The sequence below is a fragment of the Mauremys reevesii genome, linkage group 9 (genome assembly GCF_016161935.1).
Source record: "Mauremys reevesii isolate NIE-2019 linkage group 9, ASM1616193v1, whole genome shotgun sequence".
Classification (NCBI taxonomy): Eukaryota; Metazoa; Chordata; order Testudines; family Geoemydidae; genus Mauremys; species Mauremys reevesii.
In genome coordinates, this window is record NC_052631.1 from 54150752 (window position 1) to 54173300 (window position 22549).

A 22549-nucleotide genomic window follows, 5' to 3' on the forward strand; every position below is an offset into this window, starting at 1 on the left:
AGCATTTCTCACCATTCTTTAAATAACAGACAGATATCCATGGAAAGCATTTAGCAGACACATAAGAATTTGTAAACATCCTTAAAACTAAACCACCTACTGGGCACTTTGTTTCCTGTGGGAAACAGTTAAAAAATACAATTCAATAAAACGTTACTAAATTTATTATGAAATATATAATATGAGATTTAATTTAATTAAGAAAAACACTAATTGAGTAGGCCTGGAACGGTGCAAGCAATAATAAATACACTTACAGCTGGTGTTCCTGAAGCGAAACCATCTTTTTCTAAACAGCAAGAAGAGTAATAAGTGAATATAAGTAATTAATGGAATAATAAATAATAAAAGTGGACTTTATAGAAAACATGAACAACACATCAGGAATATGGACGGTTCATGAGATTTCCCTGCTTCCAAACAGGTGAATTTTCAGGGTTGATGAATGAAACATCTATTTCCTTGATTAGATGCAGGCAGGTGTTACAAAAACTTCTTCCCCACACAGGTCAGACAATATATATTTCAAATACTGACTTGCTACATGACTGGATCTCACCTGGAGACTGTTTTGTCAAATTGTGCACTGGTTTTGATGTGCATACGAAAGAGAAGATTATGACCAAACTGATAAGTCAAAGATGTGAAAAACCCCTATCACCAAACTAAAAAAGGAACCACATACACTGGAAAAATACAATCAGATGTTTTTCCCAGACACCCACACACACCTATCACCTCTAATGCAAGTTGTAGACAAGTTACACTGAACCTTTGGTCCTATCATAGAATATCAGGGTTGGAAGGGACCTCAGGAGGTCATCTAGTCCAACCCCCTGCTCAAAGCAGGCCCAAAGTTGAGCCAATGAAAGTTACTGCACAGTAATTGTCCAAAAGCAATGTTCTGACTAGAGATAATGGGAGTGATAACCCTTACAGAACTTTACCAATTAATCATAGTCTTATAGTTCTAGCTTCATGAAGACATTAATTGATTTTAGCTGACTGGTAATGCCATTTTGAATTATCCTGTTCCATTTGTTCTCTTACCCACCTGAAACAGGAAATTGACTGGTTAAAGAGTGCAACTTTAGTGGAACCTTTATTTATGAGTGTCCCTTACCCATTAGATACTAGTTTGAGTCTTTGGCATAGGCCTATCTTCCCAATTCTAAGTAATGACGTACAGGGAAGAGCAGACTGGATTGTAAGAACCAAACTCTTCCTTTGAATGTCTCGTATGTACTTGTCTCTCACCTGGAGCGGAGAAGCTCAAGTATTTCTGTTTTGCTGTGTCTTTGGAGTCATAGAATTTCAGCACATCTAGTACAGCCTGAGGGTTCTTCTTCTGCTCTAGCTTGGTGATATTTGAGGTCTGTAGCAATCGAGCCCATTGCTCTGGCATTCCCTGAACAGGAGACAACCTTAATACTTAATATTTTTAAGTCATTTAAAAAAAATCAGAATGGGTTTTCATTATTCGGTGACTTAAAGTGACTCAAATGTGATGGGGGTTTCAGTCACTGAGTTGAACATGTGTAGGTGACAATATAAGCCAAGCCTTCAGCTAAGCTAGCACAAACATTCAATAGCTCTATCAGGTCTTCTGGCCTACTGGGGCACTGTAGGAAGAGGTTGTGTTCCTCGCAGCCTCCTGCCCCTACATATGCCCTCTCCTGATCAGGTACATTAAATCGGTATTCCCCATTCATCACTCAGTCTGATTTTCTATGTACATATCTATTGTAAATGGAAGTGAACTAACCAAAGGGGCTACCTCATTTTTCTACAGGCTAATAGGAATTCTCACTAAAGGGTTCTCCCATGTGGTATAAAGTAAAGCATCAGGATTCCAGTGACTAATATTAAACATCATAGGCATGCACAGCACATTTATAGGGTGTGCACCCAGGAAATGTTTGTTTTTATTATTCTTCTTTTAAAGGTGATCAAAGGTTGGGGTGTGGGAGGGAGTACGGGGTGTGGCAGGGGGCTTGGGTGCAAGGTGCAGGCAGGGGGCTTAGTGCAGTGGGTTGGGGTGCAGGAGGGGTGTGGGGTGCAGGCAGGGGGTTGCGGGCAGGGTGCAGGCAGAGGGTTGGGGTGTGAGGTGCAGGAAGGGGACTCAGGGCAGGGAGTTGGGGTGCAGGAGGGGTATGGCATGCAGGCAGGGGGCTCAGGGCAGGGTGTTGGGGTGCAGTAGGGGTGCAAGGTGCAGGCAGGAGGCTCAGGGCAGGGAGTTGGGGGGCAGGAAGGGTTCGGGCTCCAGCCCGGCGCCGCTTACCTACAGCGGCGTGCTCCCTGCCTGCCTGCCCTGGCCCCACACCACGCCACTCACCACGTCCCTGCACGGCCCCTGGGGGAGGGGGAGTGGAGAGCTCTGCGTGCTGCCCTTGTCACACCTCCAGGTACCTCCCCCAAAGCTCCCATTGGCCGCGGTTCCCCATTCCTAGCCAACGGGAGCTGTGGAGAGCAGTGCCTGGAGCAACACACGGAACCCTCTGCTGCTCCTCCCCCCTCCCCAGGGACATGGTGCCGTGCCACCACTTCTGAGAGCAGAGCGGGGCCTGCAGCACCACGGGGGGCAAATCCTGCGGGCTGGATCCAAAGCCCTGAGGGGCTGGATCCGGCCTGTGGGCATTAGGGTGTGCCTGGGCACACCCCGTGCACATGCCTATGTTAAACATTTATATTGCAGTAACACCTATGGGGCCAACTAAGGTCTCGGTGTGGTAGGCACTGTAAATGACTTGTGATGGAGAGGAACAGACTAACTTACACCTTATTCTTAAGTGACAAATTCTCCTCACTTCAGCAAGGAACCCTCTGGCTTTCTGAACAGTTCTAGGACAGGGATACTTACAGTGAATTCTCCAGTAACAGCATCAAAGCCAACATGGATGGTGTGTTCAAAGTCTGATGGAGGAGAAATTTCTGGCCTTTCCTTCTCCTTTTTCTTGCTTCCTAAAAGACGACATTGAAAACCATCCACTTAAATTCAGAGAAGGTTCAGTCACAAGATAGAAGATCTCCATTGTCCATGTTTAATACAATGAAAATCTTTGAGCAGTAATATATCCTTTATATTTATTCTGAAATTTGGATATGAACATTTCATAAATGCATGGAGCAGACATTCCTGCAACATTTAAAATTTTAGTTTAAGTTTCAGTGTAAGAACTACTGATTCATTGCATTGAAAGTTATTTATATTGTAGTAGCACTCAAAACCTGAATCAGAATCAGGACCCTATTGTGTCAGGTGCTGTACAAAAACATAAGTCTCTCCAGCCTCAAAGAGTATCTAATTTAAGGCAAGATGCAAAAGTGGGTGTAACAAGCCACAGAAAGGGGAAAGGGTGATGAATCAGAAAGATTAATAGGTATAAGATCATGCAGTTAGATAGATGAACTATGTGTACAGCCTTATTCAGATGCAATTACATTTTTAATTAGCTATTTTCTTAAACAAACTATTAGGTTATTTCCATTGCTACCTAATTTCCGGCTTTAAAAAAAAAAATCTTTGCCTCTTCCCTTTTTTATATTTTTAAATTAAAATCCTAAATACAAATCAGTTCCCTTGTTACCCCCTTTTTTTTAAGCTGGCCATACTCTGCTCAAGGTCCACTTTTATACCATCTCCTCCACAAACTATCAAGTGTCTTTTAAACAAAAATGTACCCACAGTTAAGTTGGTGACACCACAGGTAAACCAGAAGCACTGACAGGTATACTGACTGCTGCTTCCACTACCAGGAAGAGTTTGTGTCCTTTAGTGGTCACTCCCTAGTGGAGGGAGAAATGGGGGTGGGTGAGGCTTTCAAGATCTCTTTGAAGAGAGGGGACTGGGTAGCAGGGGATGGGGGAGCCTGACCTACCATCAGATATGTTCAATGTGTGATCTTGGAAACGACTGCAGATTCTGACACTAGGTCCACTTACTGATAAACAGCTGCATTTATTCTAGTGTGCATCAATCCAGTAATAATGCCACATTGTGCTTATTATAATAAATGAAGTACAGTGCATGCACAGCACCCATTTTTAAATACCTATTTCTGTCTGACTTAATTATTGCTTTACAAGTTTCCAAACAAAATAACCTTCTCAGTGAAGGTGATGCTATACATTTTAAAATAAACAAACATTGCAGCTCAAATTATATTTACTTTGTTTTAAAATCACCTTAAGACTAAGGATTATGTCAAATTTCAGTCCAGGAAATAAATAAAAAAAAAAGTTAAGTTATAAGCAACCTCAATTTTAACTGTAATGTGTCTACGGAGATTCAGAAATATGGGGAACAGCACATGCTACAGTTGAGCAAAGTGGACCAGACAATAGTTAATAAAAATAAGACTTTATCCACTGGGGTTTCACAGTTGGGTATTCATTCAAACATGGAGCCATCTGAGGATTTGTTTCTAATTACCAGCTTTTACTGTATTTCCAACTGTACAGACCCTCACACTAACAGGAAAGGAAAGGAGAGGGAATTAAAGACTATACTTAGAACTGAAAAGCCATGTGGCCTGCCTAGAGCTGAACAATACATTGGAAAGACATTGCTGTTATAAACAGGATATCTTTAATATGGCTGCACAGGTCTGGAAGCCAAAATGTAAATGGATTGACAAATGCTCTTATAAAGAAAAATACTTCAACTAAAGGATTAGGAAAACCTGATGATCACTTTATATGAAAGCATTAGGGCATCACTCCTTGACCAACTTTTTGCTTCTAATTGTGTGGAAACAGAAAATGACTTATGTTCCTCAAAAAGACTCTTGGTCTGAAGCATTTGATGGCTTCTAGAGGACATAACTTGGTGTTTAAATCCCCAGGAATGTGCTACACAAATAAACCCTTCTTCTTTCAATCAAATACACATCTTATTAGTACACTGGGCAAAGACTCTAAGAACCATTGCTCCACCCACAGAAATAACAGACCACAGAAACACATTAAACAAATGCAGGCAGCAGAACTGAGCCAAGAGGCTGTATCGATGAGTCACACTTTGGCAGCAGGTACTTGAGGCTCCATTAACAAGGCCACTGTGAGGCCACACTATTTCTGAGAACCTCTAATTATATTTGCATTACAGTTCTGTATTTAAAAGGGACTCCCTTCAGTACAGTGTGACACCTTTGTTTCAAACCACAAATTGGTTTAAGATACAATTCCTTATTCTCAGCGCTAACACTAGCTTAGAGTGTTGCAGAATTAGTAGTGTTCTGAGCCTCTGGAGAGGAAGGAGCACCCCTCAAGCCATTTCCCAATTACCCTCATGGTTGAAAGGCTTGAGAGCAAGACATGTACACAGAACTACTCAGATGGAGGTTAAAATATGGGATCTTTCAAGGTGGTGCTAATGGGGAGCAAAACAAGCAGAAATGTAAAATCCTGGAGAAAACCACAACCCCGGATTATAAAATATTTAAAAAAAAACACTAAAAATGCCCCAAATTACACTGAAGGAATCTTAGCTCAATCACTAATAAATATTCCACACAAGAAAGCCTGCAAATACGGATAGTATACATTAGCATGACCAAATGTTTGGAGCCGAAGTGTAGAATGCTCATTTTCCTATTGCAAGATTTTAACACTATATACAAAGTCAAGTGATATGGCAAAAGAACTGCTGCAGTTTCTGGCTCGCATGAAAACATGACACAGTACGTGCTTGTTCTGACTTATTCCAAGGATGATCACTTAAAAAAGCAACAAGTAGAACACCAACACTGAGTGAACACACCAAATGTATTTATTTTGACAGGACTGCCCAACACTAGAGGCGCTATGGTTATAGCGGAGTGTTGGAATTAAGGTTGAGAGTCAATTACTTTTTAAAAGAATTCATTCTACATGCTCTACATCCTCACACTGACTTGGATTGTCTTGAAATTTCCAGTCCCTCATGGAGGTGAGGAGTAGGGTTAGAATTCCAAATCTAGGATCTCAAGTTACACACTTCTTGAAAAACCCAGCATTTTATAAAATTGCTTGGTTCTTGTTTTGTACACACCTTAAACTAAGGCTCTGATCTCCCACAAACTGATCTCACTCGCTCAGGATTTACCTCAGTTCAGGGATGGCACTCACTATCCCTCTGAGCGAGGATTGTACTGAAGAAATTATTAAGTGCAACATTTGTAATTCGAGGTCAGGAAATGCCATGCTGACGTGTCTAAAAGGCAGAAATGTTCATCTGCAGCAAATTGTTTTCCAGGCAATCTGTCATCACAGTAACTGGGTGGCTCAAGATGACATGTGGTCATTGAACCTGAACTACAACCAGGCGGCATGAGTTTAAGCTCTACCCTTGGCAGTTTTTAAGTGTCTTATGCATGTTCCTTGTTCTCTGCCTGAATTCTGCAGGGGCTTCTTTTGGAAGTTATGCTCGGTGATCAAATTTTCTGGTGTAAGAGTGATATTTGAAAGTGCTCTAAAATACATGTACAGACTCTGATTTTACTTTCAAACAGATGGAAAATGAAACGTTCTAGTAAAAGCCATTAGAATAATGTAATCATGTTTCCCTAAACAAGGGAACTGAGGGTGATCAAAAGAAAGCAAGTTGCTGTGTATTGTGTCATGGGGTTCCTGATCCACAGCTCCCCTAACATGAGTTGCTCAAAACATTTCCAAATTGTTATATATATAAAATTTCCTGTGGGTACAGAGTTGGCGGATGGATAGATGCACCAAATCCATACCCAGAGGAGAAAAAACAAAACAAAAAAACAGTGAGTCAGGTCAGCACCTCCCCCCTCCAGCATGCCAACAGCCCCACCAATCAGTTCCTTCCCCTCCCTCCCAGCTGTTCCACTGCACGCAGGAGGCACTGGGGGGAGAGGGAGAGGAGCAAGGGCAGGAAGAGGCGGGACAGGAGTTTGCAGGAAGAGGTGGACAGGGGTTGAGCATCCCCTGGCAACTAGGTAGAGTAACTCCTCACTGAACACTGTAGTTTCGTTCCTGAAAAATGCAACTTTAAGCGAAACGATGTTAAGTGAATCCAATTTCCCCATAAGAATTAATGTAAATGAGGGGGTTATATTTTTCACCAGACAAAAGACATATTTTATATATTACACACACACACACAATAAGTTTTAAACAAACAATTTAATACTGGTACACAGTAATGATGATTGTGACGCTTAGTTGAGGTGGAGGTGACAGAAGGTGGGATATTTCCTTTACTGCCAAATAATGAACTGGCAATTGGCTGAGCCCTCAAGGGTTAACACTTTTACTCTAAGAGGCAGCAGGAATCCAGGAAGATATGCGCATTTCCCCTTTAAGCACACTGCCTTGTTAATTAGATCAACTTGCTGAGACCGCAGCTGCTGCAAGCTCCCTCCATCCTGAGCCCTGGTGTGTCCCCCCTGCTCTATGGAAGATGGAGTAAGCGGGGTGCAGGAGCAGAGGGGAAGAGGACACCCTGACATTAGCCCCCCTCTTCCTTCCCTCTCCCACATACAGCAAGTAGGAGTCTCGGGATTGATGCTGTGGTGATCAATCCACCAGGGGTTGATTTAACACATCTAGTGAAAACCCGCTAAATCAACCACTGATCGCTGAGATGTCAACTCCAGTACTCCACCAGATTGAGAAGAGTAAGGGAAGTCGACGGGAGAGCATCTCCCGTTGACGCAGTATAGCGTGGACCTCATAGTAAGTAGATCTAAGCTATGCCAATTTGAGTTACGTTATTCACTTAACTAAAGTTGCACAGCTTAGATCGACTTTTCCCTTTAGTGTAGACAAGGCCTTCACTGTTGAGGACTTGTCTACACAGGGAAACTGATCACCACAGCTGCTGGATGACTCACTTGTCTGGACACTATTCCAGAATAAAAGTGACCTAATTCCAGAATACATAGTCCGTTCCCAAAGGTTAATGCCTGTTATCCATTGTAGAGAAACTCCAGAAGAATACTGAAAGCCATCTTATGAATATGCATGATCCTGCCTCTGGGGTTTCTTCTAAGCAGTAAAGCATAGTCATGGACTGACTGCTATTGGGACAGACAGATGAGTGAAGTAAGAACTGCCTTAGGGGAAAAGACTCAATATGGTGAATAAATCATTAGAGGAACAAAGTCTCTCCAAGCAAGGTGATGAAACCTGTGTCAGCATGACTGAAACAGTCCCGCTGGGTATATCAGGCATAAGAAGCAGCAGGGAGGGGGAAGAGCAGAACCAGGAGGTATTAGAATGAAATATATTAAATAGAAGTAAAAACAGTGAGGCTAAATCTGGTTTCCTAGTAATAATATCAGCTGGTAACATGTTACTCTAGTCCCTCACCCACAAAATCCAACCACGCTAATGCAAATACATTTAAAATCGCTCTATTTTTATGTCTAAATATTTGCTCCTCTACAGTGAGGATTTCTAATTCTCAGATAGTTGTACATGCTTTAATATTTTTTAAACACATGCTTAGCAGATATAATAATAATCTCCAAAGGAGAATACTCATACAAAAAAAATCAATTAAATTCTAAAAAGCCCAGCGATATAATGTCTAAAGGAGGCTCCCTGTGTAACAGGATTTATTTGGTATAGATTCTGTTAGCAAATTAATTTTGGGATTTTAATTTTTTTCCCTATGGTTCTGAAATGCAGGGAAATTTAAGTTAAGACTAAAACCAACGTCCAGGCTGTAACTTACTATTTGCTCAAATACAATTTTATAAATGGGGTGCATGTGGAAGGAAGGCTAGTGTGTTATTTATTTGCATTGCAGTGGCACACAGAGGCTCCAAAAGGAGATCAAGCATCAGGGACTCACTGCACTGTACATGTACATAACAAAAAGGGCTTTTAACCCAAGTGTAAGACTAGAGACAAAAAGCAGACACTATGAAGAGTAAGGGGAGCAGAAGGTAGAAGGGGTTTTCTGAAGGGTGATTTAAGATGGTAGAATGGAATTTTATTTTGGAGGGTTTTTCTGCCAGCTACCAATTTAGTTATAGTGTCCCCGTTCCTCACCCCCCTCCCCATCCTCCCAACAGTCCACGTTAGGAAAGTTTCCTCTTAGCCAAATCAAACGTGTATCCTGGACATTAGCACTTCCTTAAAGAAGGTACTATCTGCAGTTGGAAAGACTAGTATAATGAGATCTGATACACACTAATCTTCATATCATGGACTTGTTTCAGTGTTTGCAACACTCGCACAGCCTAAAGAAAGAGCAAGGGGAAACATATCCAGTACTCATGGAAGATTGTTTTGTCTGCTCTGAGGTATCTTACCTTTTTCAGTGCCAGAAAAGATGGAGATGATTTTGTTCCTAGGTTTTCTCTCTTCTGGTACAGAGGGCAGGGGTTTCAAGCTGTGGTTGGTAGACAACTGGTCTTTGCCCCCTGAACTGAAGATGGTACTGCTCATTCGGACGGGAGGGGCTGGTGGCTTATCTTCTAGTTCTCCGTTATCAGACATGGCTCTTAATGGCTAGACAAAGCCCTGAAATGGAAAATAGGAAACAAGTATAAACATGACTGGCAAATGTAAGGTAACAAAGCACTAGAAACAAATGCCGGATTCCTTCCAAACTGCCAGCAAAACTTACTACAAAGGAAGAAGGATGCATTTCCACTGGAAGGTGTACTAGGCATGTTAACTAAGCTAACATCATCATCTAAGTCTTTTCTTATCCATTTTATAATTAGGCTTGAAAGGATATTTTTATCTCTAGGTGTCGTAAATGTCAATTTCACCGTACACAAACTGACAAATATTTTTTCATCAATAATACAAATTTGCAGATAGGCAAAGAAAGGAAAATGCTGCTTGAATACTTTGAGTTTGGTTTAAGGATATTTACTTTCTATATTTTGAAATGTGGTGTTGATGATTTGTGTCTCTCAACTGTTATCAAGTTATAACCTTTGGAATCTCAACATCAACTGTTAAATAGTTATTGTCTGACCTCACCATAATTTCCTGCAACTATGAAAATTTAAATCAATAATCAAAATACTTAAAACCAAACACTGACATCTGTTTAAATTAATTCCGCCAAGCCTATTTATAATGCAAGCTCTTCGGGGCAGGGACAGCATTTAGGTTCCACACAGTGACAAGCATTTTGCTAACACTAAAGTAGATATTTAATGAAAATAGTGTTCTTCCTCTCCGCCTAGCAGCAGATTTGCTACTACCTGCTTTTGAATGGCCTACTTTTACATATGCTGACTAGACACCACTCTTCTTGGTACCTCAGACTGCAAGAGAAGTCCCAAAAGTAAACCAAGTCAAAAATTCAAACTAATCAGGGTCACAGAAGGCAGATAAGGAAAAGACTAATTACAATAATTCCAGCAGCCACCAATTATGAATGATACAAATAGAAAGAATTTTTATATGCGCCCTAGAAACAACACCTCCAATACAATCCCTTATAAGACACACTACCCCTATTCAATGGAAAAGGAATGTCTGAAAGAAAACGTGGCAAGGAAAGCTACCCTGGGTCCTTCCAAAATAACCATCAATTAAATGTGACAGAACTCTACCTCAAAAGCATGCCAGGATTCAAAAACAATCCTTCTGCTGTCTTATGGATGAGGCTGGAAGTGGCTTAATATACATCAGTAATAAATGGCATCTGGAACCAGCCAGTTCCACTACGCAAAGTCATTTTGCCCCTATTTGCCAGTCCATAAAATGGGTCTTCTCACCTCTGGGAAATGCTTTAAGATTCTTGAATGAAAGGTGCTCTCTTGACAAATAGTAATTGACCCAGACTGAAGAGCTACTACGATTACTGAAGTATTTACATTCAATACTGAAACATACATCAATTAAGAAAATATTCAAACTTGGGAGCATTCTGAAACAATTTTTTATTATTCTTCAGCATGAAATTTTGCATGGTGGGATTTCCACAACAGATAGCGATAATAGCCTTGCATTTCTATTGTGCCTTTTATGCAGCAGGATCCCAAAAGGCTTGATTGCTTGAACTGACTGTACAACGTACACTTTTTTTTTGGTGCTTTAAATAAAAACGCATTAATGCTTTAAGATGAAAAAAATCTGCAAATGAACAGTTAGAGACCCAGATAATTCAATTTTCCATGCTCATAAACCTTCACTCACTCTTATCCCCAAGTTACATTGCCTAAAATTTGCGAAAGTATATTCACAATTACTAAGAGGCTGTTTGAAATTGATTTTTTTTTTAATAAATGAGATTTGATAGTCTAGTAATTTGTTGACCTGATTTTTGTGGATAAGCATTTTTGCAAATTGTAGGAGGTAATGTTAAAATTGGGTGGGCAGTATAAACCAGGTGGGATGAACGCAAGGTGATGAAGGATTAAAGGCAGCGAGCAACAGAAAGGATCCCTGAACTGTTCATTTCCCAAGACTTTAGCATTTTGTTTTTTAAGAAACATTTAACAGTTAAAGTAAACAGGAGCTGCTCAAATGACAAGACTGAGCTTCTTGTCTCCTGCAAGACAAAGAGAAACCAATGCTCTTAGCTTCTTGATTATTCAGATAATTGAGACAACTAGGCTAGAAGACAGGCACAATGTTGAGAGCTACTAGTGGTTGGCTGCTACTGGGATTCCCATTAAAAAAAAAAAAGCAGCGGTGTCCTTGTGTTCAAATGCCTCCATTAATACTAAAATGGAGAAAGGCCAAGGAGAGCCAGAACCTAGATGAGAAGTTCCACATTCGGGAAAACCAACACAGGATTTCCCCCCCATAATAGCCTGCTGATTTTTACTGTCTCTACTCATAATGAAATATGGAGCATACTAATAGAAAACATACACTGTGAAGAAAAATGCTTACTAAATTGCATCTTGGTGATAACCAAGAAGCAAATGGCTCCCTCATGATTCCTGCAACTCTTTGTCTGTCTTCACTAAGAAAACCATGCCAAGCACCTCTCTTCCCCCCTCCCCAAAACTATGTGGAAAATGGACACCCCATAGGTCTTCACCCAGTTCAGTCAACTTTACTATACTGGTGCAGAACTTGACTGATCCTAGGCACACACCAGTAGAGGAACTATTTTCCATGTCACTTAAAGGAGTCAGGGTAAAATGTGTATGACATCTTTTATCAACATCTTATTTTCACAGCACAGATATTGTGCTGTATAGCATCTTTGTAGGTTGACATGTTCTTGGCAGAGAAACTATAAACTGATTGCCATCATCTAGCCTCTCACCAATGAGTGCTGTACAGTGCCAGTTCCTAACTACTAAGCAAAACAGGCTCACTTCAAAGACCACAAGAGTGTCATGTATTATATCATGTAGTCTGAAATAGAGCATAAATTAATTGTTGCCATAAACATCTAAGTAATATAGTTTCTCTATAAATATCTTTATAATGCCAGGTAGTACTATGCAAGGGTCCAGTAGCTTTACGGTAAATTGGACAGTTGCTATCTGAGAGATTGATGTGGGACAGCTGTGAATGCTGTATAATGTCTACCTAGAAGAATCTATCTTCAGAACACTTTTCTCTGATGAGGTAGGAATAGATATGGTTGCAATATCTGAATACAGTGGAGAGTTAGTTGTTTAGATTCAAGTGACTTTTTCAAAGCCCAAAGGTTTGCTGAGTTTATCGATGCTTTCAAATGTTTGTAGCTGTATGCAGGACCCTCTGTATTTTCCAACACCTACACTCTGAGGCAACAGAATTCCAAAATTTCATTATTTCAAGGTAGGGATGATGAGCATACACAAAAAGATTTTCATGAGAGATACTGGTTCTAGCAAAATGGAAGGTGTTTGAACAGCATGAATCCCTATTAAAAGGGACAGTGCAGAGCAGAAGAAAAATTTTCACGGAGGTCTCTTGATAGCACCAGATCTTATGTGCTGGGAATATTGGTGAAACTCAAGGGGCCGACTCTCTATGGCTAGCTTTCAATGGAACTTGGATAAAAATGTGCATATCTGTGGGGGTGGGGATACATGGACTCACAATCCTAGTGCTATTGATTCGAGGACACCCATTTAGCAGAAAACAGATTTTATTTTAAATCCCTATTTATTTAGAACAAATTTAACACCACTTGACAGATGTCTGTATGGAATGTTGTTAGAATAAAAATGATACATCAATTTGCATAGGCCTAATTGTTTTCAAATATTGTCAATAATTACGTGTGATTGAAGACATGCCAAACAGAGCTAGTTGAACATTTTTCATCTGATTTTCTGACAAAAATGCCTTTTTTGCAGAACCAAAAGTTTCTCTGGGAAAATTTTAGTTTTGCCAAGAAACTCAAATTTCTTCTGGAAAAACTGAAATGGCAGCTGCCTGCCAGCAAGGCACTTGTCAATTTCACTTTCCCCCAGTGAAAGGGACAAAAAATGCTTTCCGGGAAGGCCAAGGCCCTGATTCTCTACCTCCTGTGTCCCTCTGTCATCCCCCAAATGAGGCTCTGAGTGGCAGCTGGGAATGCAAAAATTTGTGTTTCAGTTCTCCTGAAGAGGGAATTTTTGCTTGAAAAGCCTTCTCATGGAAAATTTTGCATTTTTGATGTTTTGTTCGAAATTGACAAGAGCCCTCCAAACACAGCTGCGGGAGAGGCAGGGATCTCAGCCATTCAGGCTTCCCTCTCAGCAGCATCTGTCGGGTCGGTCTAGGTGCACCTTGGAGTTGCGAACATTTAATTCACCTGCAGGCTTTGTACAGAACCAGCTGGCGGACCACCTCAGCAGGTCATTCCACAACCCTGAGTGGTCCCTTTGCCCGGATGTCACAATTTCAGTCTTCCAGAGGTGGGGGTTTCCCCTGATAAACCTCTTTGCCACGCAATGCAATAGGAAGTGCCAGCAGTTCTGCTCCTTCCAGAATCACAGCCCGATTTCGCTTTATTTAGGAGCAGACTCAGGCTGTCAAAGGTGGCTCTGATAAACGTGAACTGAGCTTCCACTTGGGTTCTGTAGTGGTTTTTGATCAGCCAGTCATCGAGGTATGGAAATACCCGTACTTGGTGCCTCCGCAAGAACGCGGCGAGACTCGAAGTGCTGTTGACAGGCCAAATGGGAGGACAGTAAATTGGTAGTGGGTACCATTGACTACAAACCTGAGGTACAGTCAAACCTCGCAATAACACGCCCCGCGATAACGTGAATTCAGATGTAATGCGATCGTAAGTTGGTTCCCCCTTTAAGGCCGTAATACTGTTCGCATTTTGCCGGAATACTTTTTTTATGACATTTATAAAGACCAGAAGAATGCGGTTTATTATAGGATAAAGTGACTTGTGGCCATTGCAGGCCCATTGCACTTAGTTCTCGGGTTGTACATGTGTATGGTGTTTGCCTATGAACTTATTAATTTCCTATATTTTAAAAAAATATCTTACCTTTATGGATTACACCAGTTCACAAACGCAAGTTGTTTTCTGCCCAAGAGAAACTGTACGCCCTGGATCAACTAGAGAAGGGCAAACAACAAACTCAGCTTGCTAGAGATCTAGGAATTAGCGAGTCCACTCTGCGAGGTGGAAAAAAGAAAAGCTCCATAGCCTACCCTGCATTCTTGAAGAAGAAACTGGTTTACAGCGTAAAAAGGTCAAGTTTGCGAATGACGAAAGCCTAGATTCAGCCTTGTATCAATGGTTTGTCCAGGCTCACTCAGAAGGAGTTCCCATTTCTGGCCCTATTCTGAAAGCTCAAGCAGAGAAATTTGATCGCCTTATCAATCAAAACGAATCCAAATTTAAAGCGAATAACGGCTGGCTGGACAGATTCAAGAAAAGGCACACTATAAGCCAAGTTCTTGTGTCTGGGGAAATCCGCTCAGCTGATAAAGAGGCTGCCAATTCCTACGCAATTGAGCTTAAAAAGTTGTTGGAGGAAGGTTGCCACACAGCCAATCAAGTTTACAACTGCGACGAGACTGGTTTATGCTTTAAAATGTTACCTGATCGCACTCTTGCAACCAGGACTGATAGTCACAAACGAGAAGGCTTTAAGCAGAGGAAGGACCAAGTCACACTCTTGTTTTGCGTCAACAAGTCTGGCAGCCACAAAGTCAGACCGCTGATGTTTGGAAAAGCGAGGTCTCCCAGATGTTTTCATCATGTTAATATGAAGGCCCTTCCCTTTGAATACACCAACAGCAAGAATGGATGGATGAATAGCTCCATATTTATAGACTGGTTGCATAAAATTTTCATGCCAGCCATTTGGGCTCATTTGCGAAAACTCAAGCAGGAGGAAAAACCTCTCTTCCTGCTGGATAATTGCCCTGCCCATCCACCAATGGAAAAATCTTGTCAGTCATGACGGCAAGATTAAAGTATCTTATCTCCCGAAGAACATTACGTCAGAAATCCAGCCACTGGACCAAGGCATCATATCAGTATTTAAGCAAAACTATCGTTGCAAAATGATCAAGAGGATGGTAGCAGATAACTCCTCAGTCGACACATCACTGGCATCACTCAACTTGAAAGAAGTCTGTCACCTCAGTGGGAAAGCCTGGGATGCTATCTCTGCACGTTGCATTGAACAATGCTGGATAAAGGATCTTGGTCCGGCTTTTCCGTCATCTACACACGATGATGGTAACGACGACGAGCCTGAATTTACAAGATTCATTGAAGACAACGTATGTTTAGCCAAAGAAGCACTCAGAATATGAGCACAGTCATCACGATATCCTCAACTGGTTTTCAGCAGATGACATCTGCCCCATATATGAACACATCTCAGATGACGAAATTGTTGCAAATGTCAGTGGGAAGAATGAAGCTGCACCACCAGAGCCCGAAACCAGTGGCGCTAATGACACCGATGCCAATGATGGCACCTCAACTCCCCAACCAAAAAAGTGTCCAAGGCAGTAAAGCACCTAGAAGCCAGTTTGAGGTGGCATCAAAATCCTCCAACTCAGAAGCATACTTGACTTTGCTAGAAGCCAACAGTCCACTGCAAATAAGCAGACCACACTAGAGAGCTTTAAGAAGTGATTAAATTTAAAATTAGAGAGTCATGCAACCAGATTGACTTTGCACTCTGCGCAATGGTTAGTATAGTCAATTTCACATGTTTCTTTCATGTACAGTACATGTAATTAAATTACTACCTTTGTGCTTAACACACACTGGGATAACTTTTTTTTTTTAACAAGACTTAAACTAACTGGGTTGAAATGGTAAATTTTCATAACCTCGCTATAAAGAAACCCCGCATTTATCGCGATTGAATTTTTTGGACCCCAATTATCGTGTTATAGTGGGATTTCACTGTACTTCCTGTGGGGCTGAGAGATTGCAATGTGAAAGTCGAGGATGGCACACCAGTCTGATAGATCTAGTGAGGGGATAATGGAGGCCAAGGAGACCATGTGGAACTTGAGTTTCTTTATGAACTTGTTGAGTTCCCGCAGGTCCAGGATAGGCCTGAGGCCACCTTTGGCTTTCGTTATTAGGCAATACCGAGAATAAAAGTCCTCACCTCTGTGCTCCTGAGGAACCTCCTCCACTGCCCCTAGTGATAGGAGCAACTGCACCTCCTGAATGAGGAGTTGCTTGTGAGAAAGGTCCCTGAAGAGGGACAAGGAAGGGGGGTGGAAGAGCACAGAATTGGATGGAGTATCCCCTCTCTACTGTGCAAAGCACCCAGCGGTCCGAAGTGATACGGGGCCATGCATGGTAGAAATGGGACAGTTGGGAGGCAAAGGTAAGGCAGGGTAGATCCAGTCTCTGATCTGGTGTGTTGTACTCTACCACACCTTCAAAAAGCTCATTTAGGGCCACAGGGCAACTTGGGCTGGCCAGAGCCCTGGCTGGAGGATTGGTGTTGCCTCTTCCTTCCACTCCTGTTCCTCCTCCGAAAACCATCTCGTCGGGTCTGTTGATGGAATCTCGGCGGAGGTTGCAATCTGAAGTGTCTCCGCTGTGTGGCGGGAGTGTGCAAGGCCAACGACTTGAGGGCGGCTCGTGAGTCTTTCAAGCTGTGTAGCCTCGTCTGTCTTTTCGTAAAAAAAAAAGAGTCACATCCCCAAATGGGAGGTCCTGAACAGTTTGCTCAACCTTGTAAGGGAGCCCCGAGACTTGGAGCCAGGAGCCCCTCCTCGTGACTACCCCAGTCGCCATGACACTAGTGGTGGCATCAGCAGCATCCAATGCGGTCTGGAGGGAAGCCCGGGAGACTAGCTTCCCCTCCTCCACCAAGGCTGAGAACTCGGCTCAGGAGTCCAAAAGGAGTGGCTCCGTAAATTTGGCAATCGCCGCACAGGTATTATATGAGTATCTGCTGACGATGCCCTGTTGGTTTGAGATATGGAGTTGCAGACCCCCTGTAGAATAGACCTTTCTCCCAACAAGGTCTAGTTGTTTAGCCTCCCTGTTTTTTTGGGGAGGGCCCTGAGAAACCTTGTCTCTCATGCTCGTTAACAGCATCCACAACATGAGAGTCAGGGGGTGGGTGGGAGTATAAATGTTCGAATCCTCTGGAGGGCATGAAATAACGCCTCTCATTGCGCTTGGCAGTGGGCAGCAAGGAAGCTGGGGTCTGCCACAGGGTCTTGGTGGTGTCCAACAATGGTTTTAATGAGTAGTAGGGCAATACGGGAAGATCCTGAGGGAGCGAGGATGTTCACCACGGGATCAGCTGCCTCAACTACCTCCTCGGCCTTAATGCTCAGACCCCGAGCAGCAACTGCTGCAGCACCTTGTTGTCCTCGAGCGTTAGGCTTACAGCTGTACCCGCCAATGCTTCATCAGATGATGAAGAGGAAGCACTTATAAGGAGCAGATGCTCCCTGCCATTCGCCCCCCGGGGGTCCCTCGACTCTTGGGGCAGCATCGGTGCCTATGGTGCGCTCAACAGTGCCGGGGCTGCAGACACCGAACCCAGTGTTGGCGCCGTCATCAGTACAACGGGAGGAACCGTTGATGGAGCCAGTGCTGATCCCCTTGTCTGCGCTGACGAAGATGGAGGGCCCGTTGCCAGCAGCGGGGTCGTCTGCCAGCACTAGAGATTCTTCCCTCCTTGGGGGGCGAGAATGGCGCTGTAAGGTGTAGGAGGTCCCGAGTGGCTTGGTAAGCCTCTGGCGTGGAAGGGAGCTGTAGCTGTTGTGTAGGGACTGGCGACCCTGGGGGGCCCAGACTCAACTGCCTCACCTGGGCAGGAGTCAACACGGCCCCAGTAAGGAATCTGGAGCTGTGGCCTGCCTGGGGGTCTCACTTCTCTGGATTTAGCCAGAGGTGTGCGACTGTCTGGCCTCTTTTTCTTCTGAGGGTATGGCTACACTTGCAACTTCAAAGCGCTGCCGCGGGAGCGCTCAGAAGCGCGAGTGTGGTTGCGGCGCCAGCACTGGGAGAGAGCTCTCCCAGCGCTGCAGGTTACTCCACCTCCCCGTGGGGATTAGCTTACAGCACTGGAAGCCGCGCTCCCAGCGCTGGGGCACTGTTCACACTGGCACTTTACAGCGCTGTAACTTGCTGTGCTCAGGGGGGTGTTTTTTCACACCCCGAGCAAGAAAGTTGCAGCGCTGTAAAGCGCCAGCGTAGCCGGTGAATGGGATCCATGCCTGCTCTCAGCCACGCCTCGTGAGGAGGCATGTTGGTGCCAAGCATCCTAGGATGAGTCCATTCTTGACAACTGTGCCAGGGCGCTCCGCGTTGAGGACGTGTTGGGAGCTGGGTCCTCTGAGCCCGGATTGGAGCGGGGGCGTAGAGCTGCCTCCATGACGATCACCTTAAACCGCTGTTCCCGTTCTTTAAGAGTTCTAAAGCGGAACTTGTGGTAGATCTTACAGAATAATGAATTTTTCCCCCAGTCAGATTGCCAGAGACCCTGACCTCCTGCTCAGGTTTTCCACCTTTTTCTGCAGAGTGGGGCAGTGGTCACCTGCTGGTTTGAACTAGAGTAAATGATGGATTCTCTATAACAGTCTTTAAAACAAGATTAGAGGACTTTAGTACCTCAGGCAGTGGTTATGGGTGGGTAAGGTTCTGTGGCCTGCAATATGCAGGAGGCCAGACTATATTATGACTGTCCCTTCTGGCCTTAAAGTCTGAGTCTATAACAGCAACTACTAGTTCTTTACCTGCCGAAAGTGACAGAAATATAAGTTCCATCTTTGTCTTTTATATTTACCATTTTTTTCTTGTGCCCACATGCCTCTCTTTTGAGCGCTTTGATATTACCTTCACCCCCTGTTGCAACTGAACAATTGTCCTGTGTTTTGTTCTTGTGCAGTTTCGATTAGCAGCTCTCCAGGGGACATATTTTATTGTCTTATTTCTTTTGGGAAGTTTGGATAGTATGCTGTGTAAATAAATTAATGACATCATAGTTCTGGGATTAAAATTAGTTCACACTAAATATCAAATAGTTTACCATTCATATTTCAAACATTTTTTTCTAATATTCTTGTGCAAGCCTAACATTCTTAAGCTTTTTTTTTTTTTTGGAGCTGTATGAGCAACCTTAAGCCAACTCACATCAAAAACTTACTTTACACTGTATGCTCCTGGGGGAATTCTGTACCACTGTGCAATGGAGAAGCAAAAATTAACGTTGCGCACACAGAATTTCCCTCCTGTCCCACCTTCAAAATGGGCTGCAGTGCTGCTAGCTGCCACTAGGGGCCACTGGACTCAGCAGAGCCCAGCTCAGACATAGAAGACACTGCTAGGGGCAGGGAGGGAGAGGGAGCATGAGAGTTCCTGGCAGCTGCAGTTCCCAGCATGCAATGAGGGAAGGAGAGGGCAACACACAGTAAACTGTGCAACAGGCTGTTTCTCCCTCTGGATCCTTGGGCTGGGGAGGGGGAGAACGGGTGTCTGGGCAAGGGGGGCCTCCACAGCTGGGCTGGGGACCTGCAGTTGGACTCTGGGGAGGAGAGGGTTCAAGTATATTGGCTGGGAGGGCCTGCAGGCGGGCTCTGTGGGGCAGGTGCTGTGGGTGTCTGGCCCCCTGGCTGGGCTCTTGGGGGCGCAGGGCAGAGAAACAGGAACTGGGTGTCATAGGCGTTTCTTTAACTGTCTACTTTTGGGGGAATTTGTGTGTGTGTCTGTATTATTACAGACATACTTGCTGACAGGTATTTCGAAATACGTTACCAAAATAACTGAAACTGGCATGATTATGTAGTGTTATTTTGACAAATAAAATTTGCAGATTTTAAAATATTGTGCACAAAATGTTAAAAATTTTAGCGCAGAATGCCCCCAGGAGTAACTGTACTAAAATATTTAGCCTAGAACTACTTGTTCCTTTTTGGGGCAAGGGGGAGGGAGATGGGAACTAAAGCAATCAGGGTTAGGGGAATAGAGCACTGTGAAATCATCAAGGCCACCCATTCAATAAGAAAAAAAGGCACTTTAAAAATGACCTAACAGCAGCTGTGCAAATTCCTTAGATCTCCTCTTCTGAAGCCCAGCTGATCAGCTGTTTAGTTTTTTTTTCCTCCCAGAGTGCTTTAAAACACCCAAGACCTTGCCCGAATGAAGGATGTGGAGCATTCAGGAGGAAAATGATACCAAGCAACATGGTGGGGAGCAGCAGGGAGAGCAGAGCTGCAGGCCACTGTGACAAAAGCAGGATGGAATGGCATTAGTATTAAATTAACCACCCAGGTTTAACCTTTTGCAATTATAGCTCACATTTTATGAGCATGACTTTTTTCCCCACAAGAAATGTTTAATTTTTATGAAATCAATTTTTATCAAAGCCTTTTGAAGTTACAAAAAATGTTTAAACAAAAAGGGGTCCATTTCAAACCCTACAAAATGGAAACAATTTTGAGTTTGTGATATTTTAAACAATTTTCTACTCACAGCAGCTCATTTTATGATACATGTAAAAGTGATTTTTATTTTTATTAATGGTTACAATTCATGCTGTAACTTGGGTTTACATGCAAGGGAGTGGGGTGTGAACTCTCCTTCCCTATTCAGCCTGCAGGGAAACAGTTTGCACAGAGGCAGGAAGTGTTTTTTGAAACCACTGCAGAGAGGCTGACACTCTGTACAAGGGCTGGAGCAAAAACTGTAGAGTGCATGCAAGATCTGCAGTCTGAGGCTAGCTCTTCTTCCCCCGCCCCCATCCTTGCCTCTATAGAAGGGAAAGGTGTCTCACTTGGCAACATCTTGACATAGCTGTTCTTGCATCACCACGCACTGGCAGACTTGCTGAATCATAGCTTTATGGGTATGACTGCAAGAAGCATGAAACAATTACAATTCTGACACTTACGAGTAGTTACTGAGTACTGGCAAAACAGGAGCCTAATTCACATTTCTGTGAGACTTTTATCCAGATGGCTTGAAGATACTTCAGTGAGGTGCATGAGATTCATATTCATTAGACTTGTTCCCTAACTTCTTGAAATCTCAGACAAGTGGGCATGTTAGGTCTGGTGAAGAGAGGACTGCAAAAGATAGCGTGGGCTGCAGGGATGTGCAAGCCGCCACTTCCCGCAGCTCCCATTGACCAGGAACGCAGCCACTGGGAGCTGCGGGGGGCCATGCCTGCAGACAGTCAATGTAAACAAAATGTTTCATGGCCTACAAGCAGATTACCCACGTGCCAATGGTTGCTGACCTGTTATAGTCAATTATTGTACTAGACTTTTTCTCTCTGTGGGAGGAAGGGGGTCTGAGAACTTGTTGTGTAACCCAGTTCACACAAGAAACAAACAGAAGACGTGTCGAATATAAAAGTAATAAAGATGAAAAGCCTAAGAAGAATTCTGCAGCATTCTCAGAAGTGTACTACTGTTATCAAGGATGATATCAAATAGTGTACTGGTGTAGCAAACTAGTCTGACCACTCTACACTCATGAAAAAGAGGTGAAAGTGGGTACTTTACTAGGAAACTTGTTAGGCATAGCCCTTCATTGTGTTGGCCCTGAATTTTTTTGAGACTGGCTTTGGTTTGCATTGGTTTCTGAGCTCAAATGACATCCTTTTATGGTTTCCACCTTTGCAAGTGGGTGGGTCATCCTGTTTGCTACTCCCTCCACCCTAGAAATCTCATTTGGTTCCTCCCCACTTCTAAAAGCCAGTTTTTTTTAAAGCTATTTTTTCTTCCCAAGGTATTTTCAGAATAACTGTACATAGCCCTATATTTATCTCACTCCCCTGAAATCCATTTCTCTCCTTTGTTAAACTGGCCAATCTGACACTTGTTTTGGAGTGTTTGTACTTCAGCAGGATTTATGTTTTAAATATACTGCACTGTGTTTTATCCTGCTGTATGGCATCCAAGGATTTGGGCAGAGGTGGAGAGGGGAAGAAGCTATATATGTATAATAATTTCAGAGAATAAGTCTTTGAAATATTAAAGCTTTCATATTACAAGCCAAAAACTGTTAAAACCCAAGGTTGGTTTTTATTTTTAACAGGGTTCAACAGTGTTATTAAACTAATGTCTAAATTATTAGAAAGAAGGACTGGAAGAAATGTCTTATAAGGACTGGTGTAGTAAACTGATTTAACACTTAGTGAGAATCAGAATGCAGTTCATGTTATAGCAACACTTGTTCAAAGTTCTTGTAGGAACTATTCTCAGTGCTCCAATCCACGTTTTC

The 22549-nt window shown here is 43.0% G+C and overlaps 1 protein-coding gene across 3 annotated transcripts in view; it reads right to left on the bottom strand.

Moving 5' to 3' along the window:
- The window catches only part of PAK2 (p21 (RAC1) activated kinase 2), an 81458-nt gene that overhangs the window by 24154 nt on the left and 34755 nt on the right, over positions 1 to 22549 (bottom strand). For all 3 annotated transcript variants that reach the window (XM_039489378.1, XM_039489379.1, XM_039489380.1), the window contains 4 exons: positions 9270 to 9480; positions 2861 to 2961; positions 1258 to 1408; positions 258 to 289 (listed from right to left, as the gene is read on the bottom strand). In XM_039489378.1, coding sequence (XP_039345312.1) covers positions 258 to 289; positions 1258 to 1408; positions 2861 to 2961; positions 9270 to 9456 — 471 coding nt within the window. In that variant the 5' untranslated portion in view covers positions 9457 to 9480. The remainder of the gene's footprint in view (positions 1 to 257; positions 290 to 1257; positions 1409 to 2860; positions 2962 to 9269; positions 9481 to 22549) is intronic.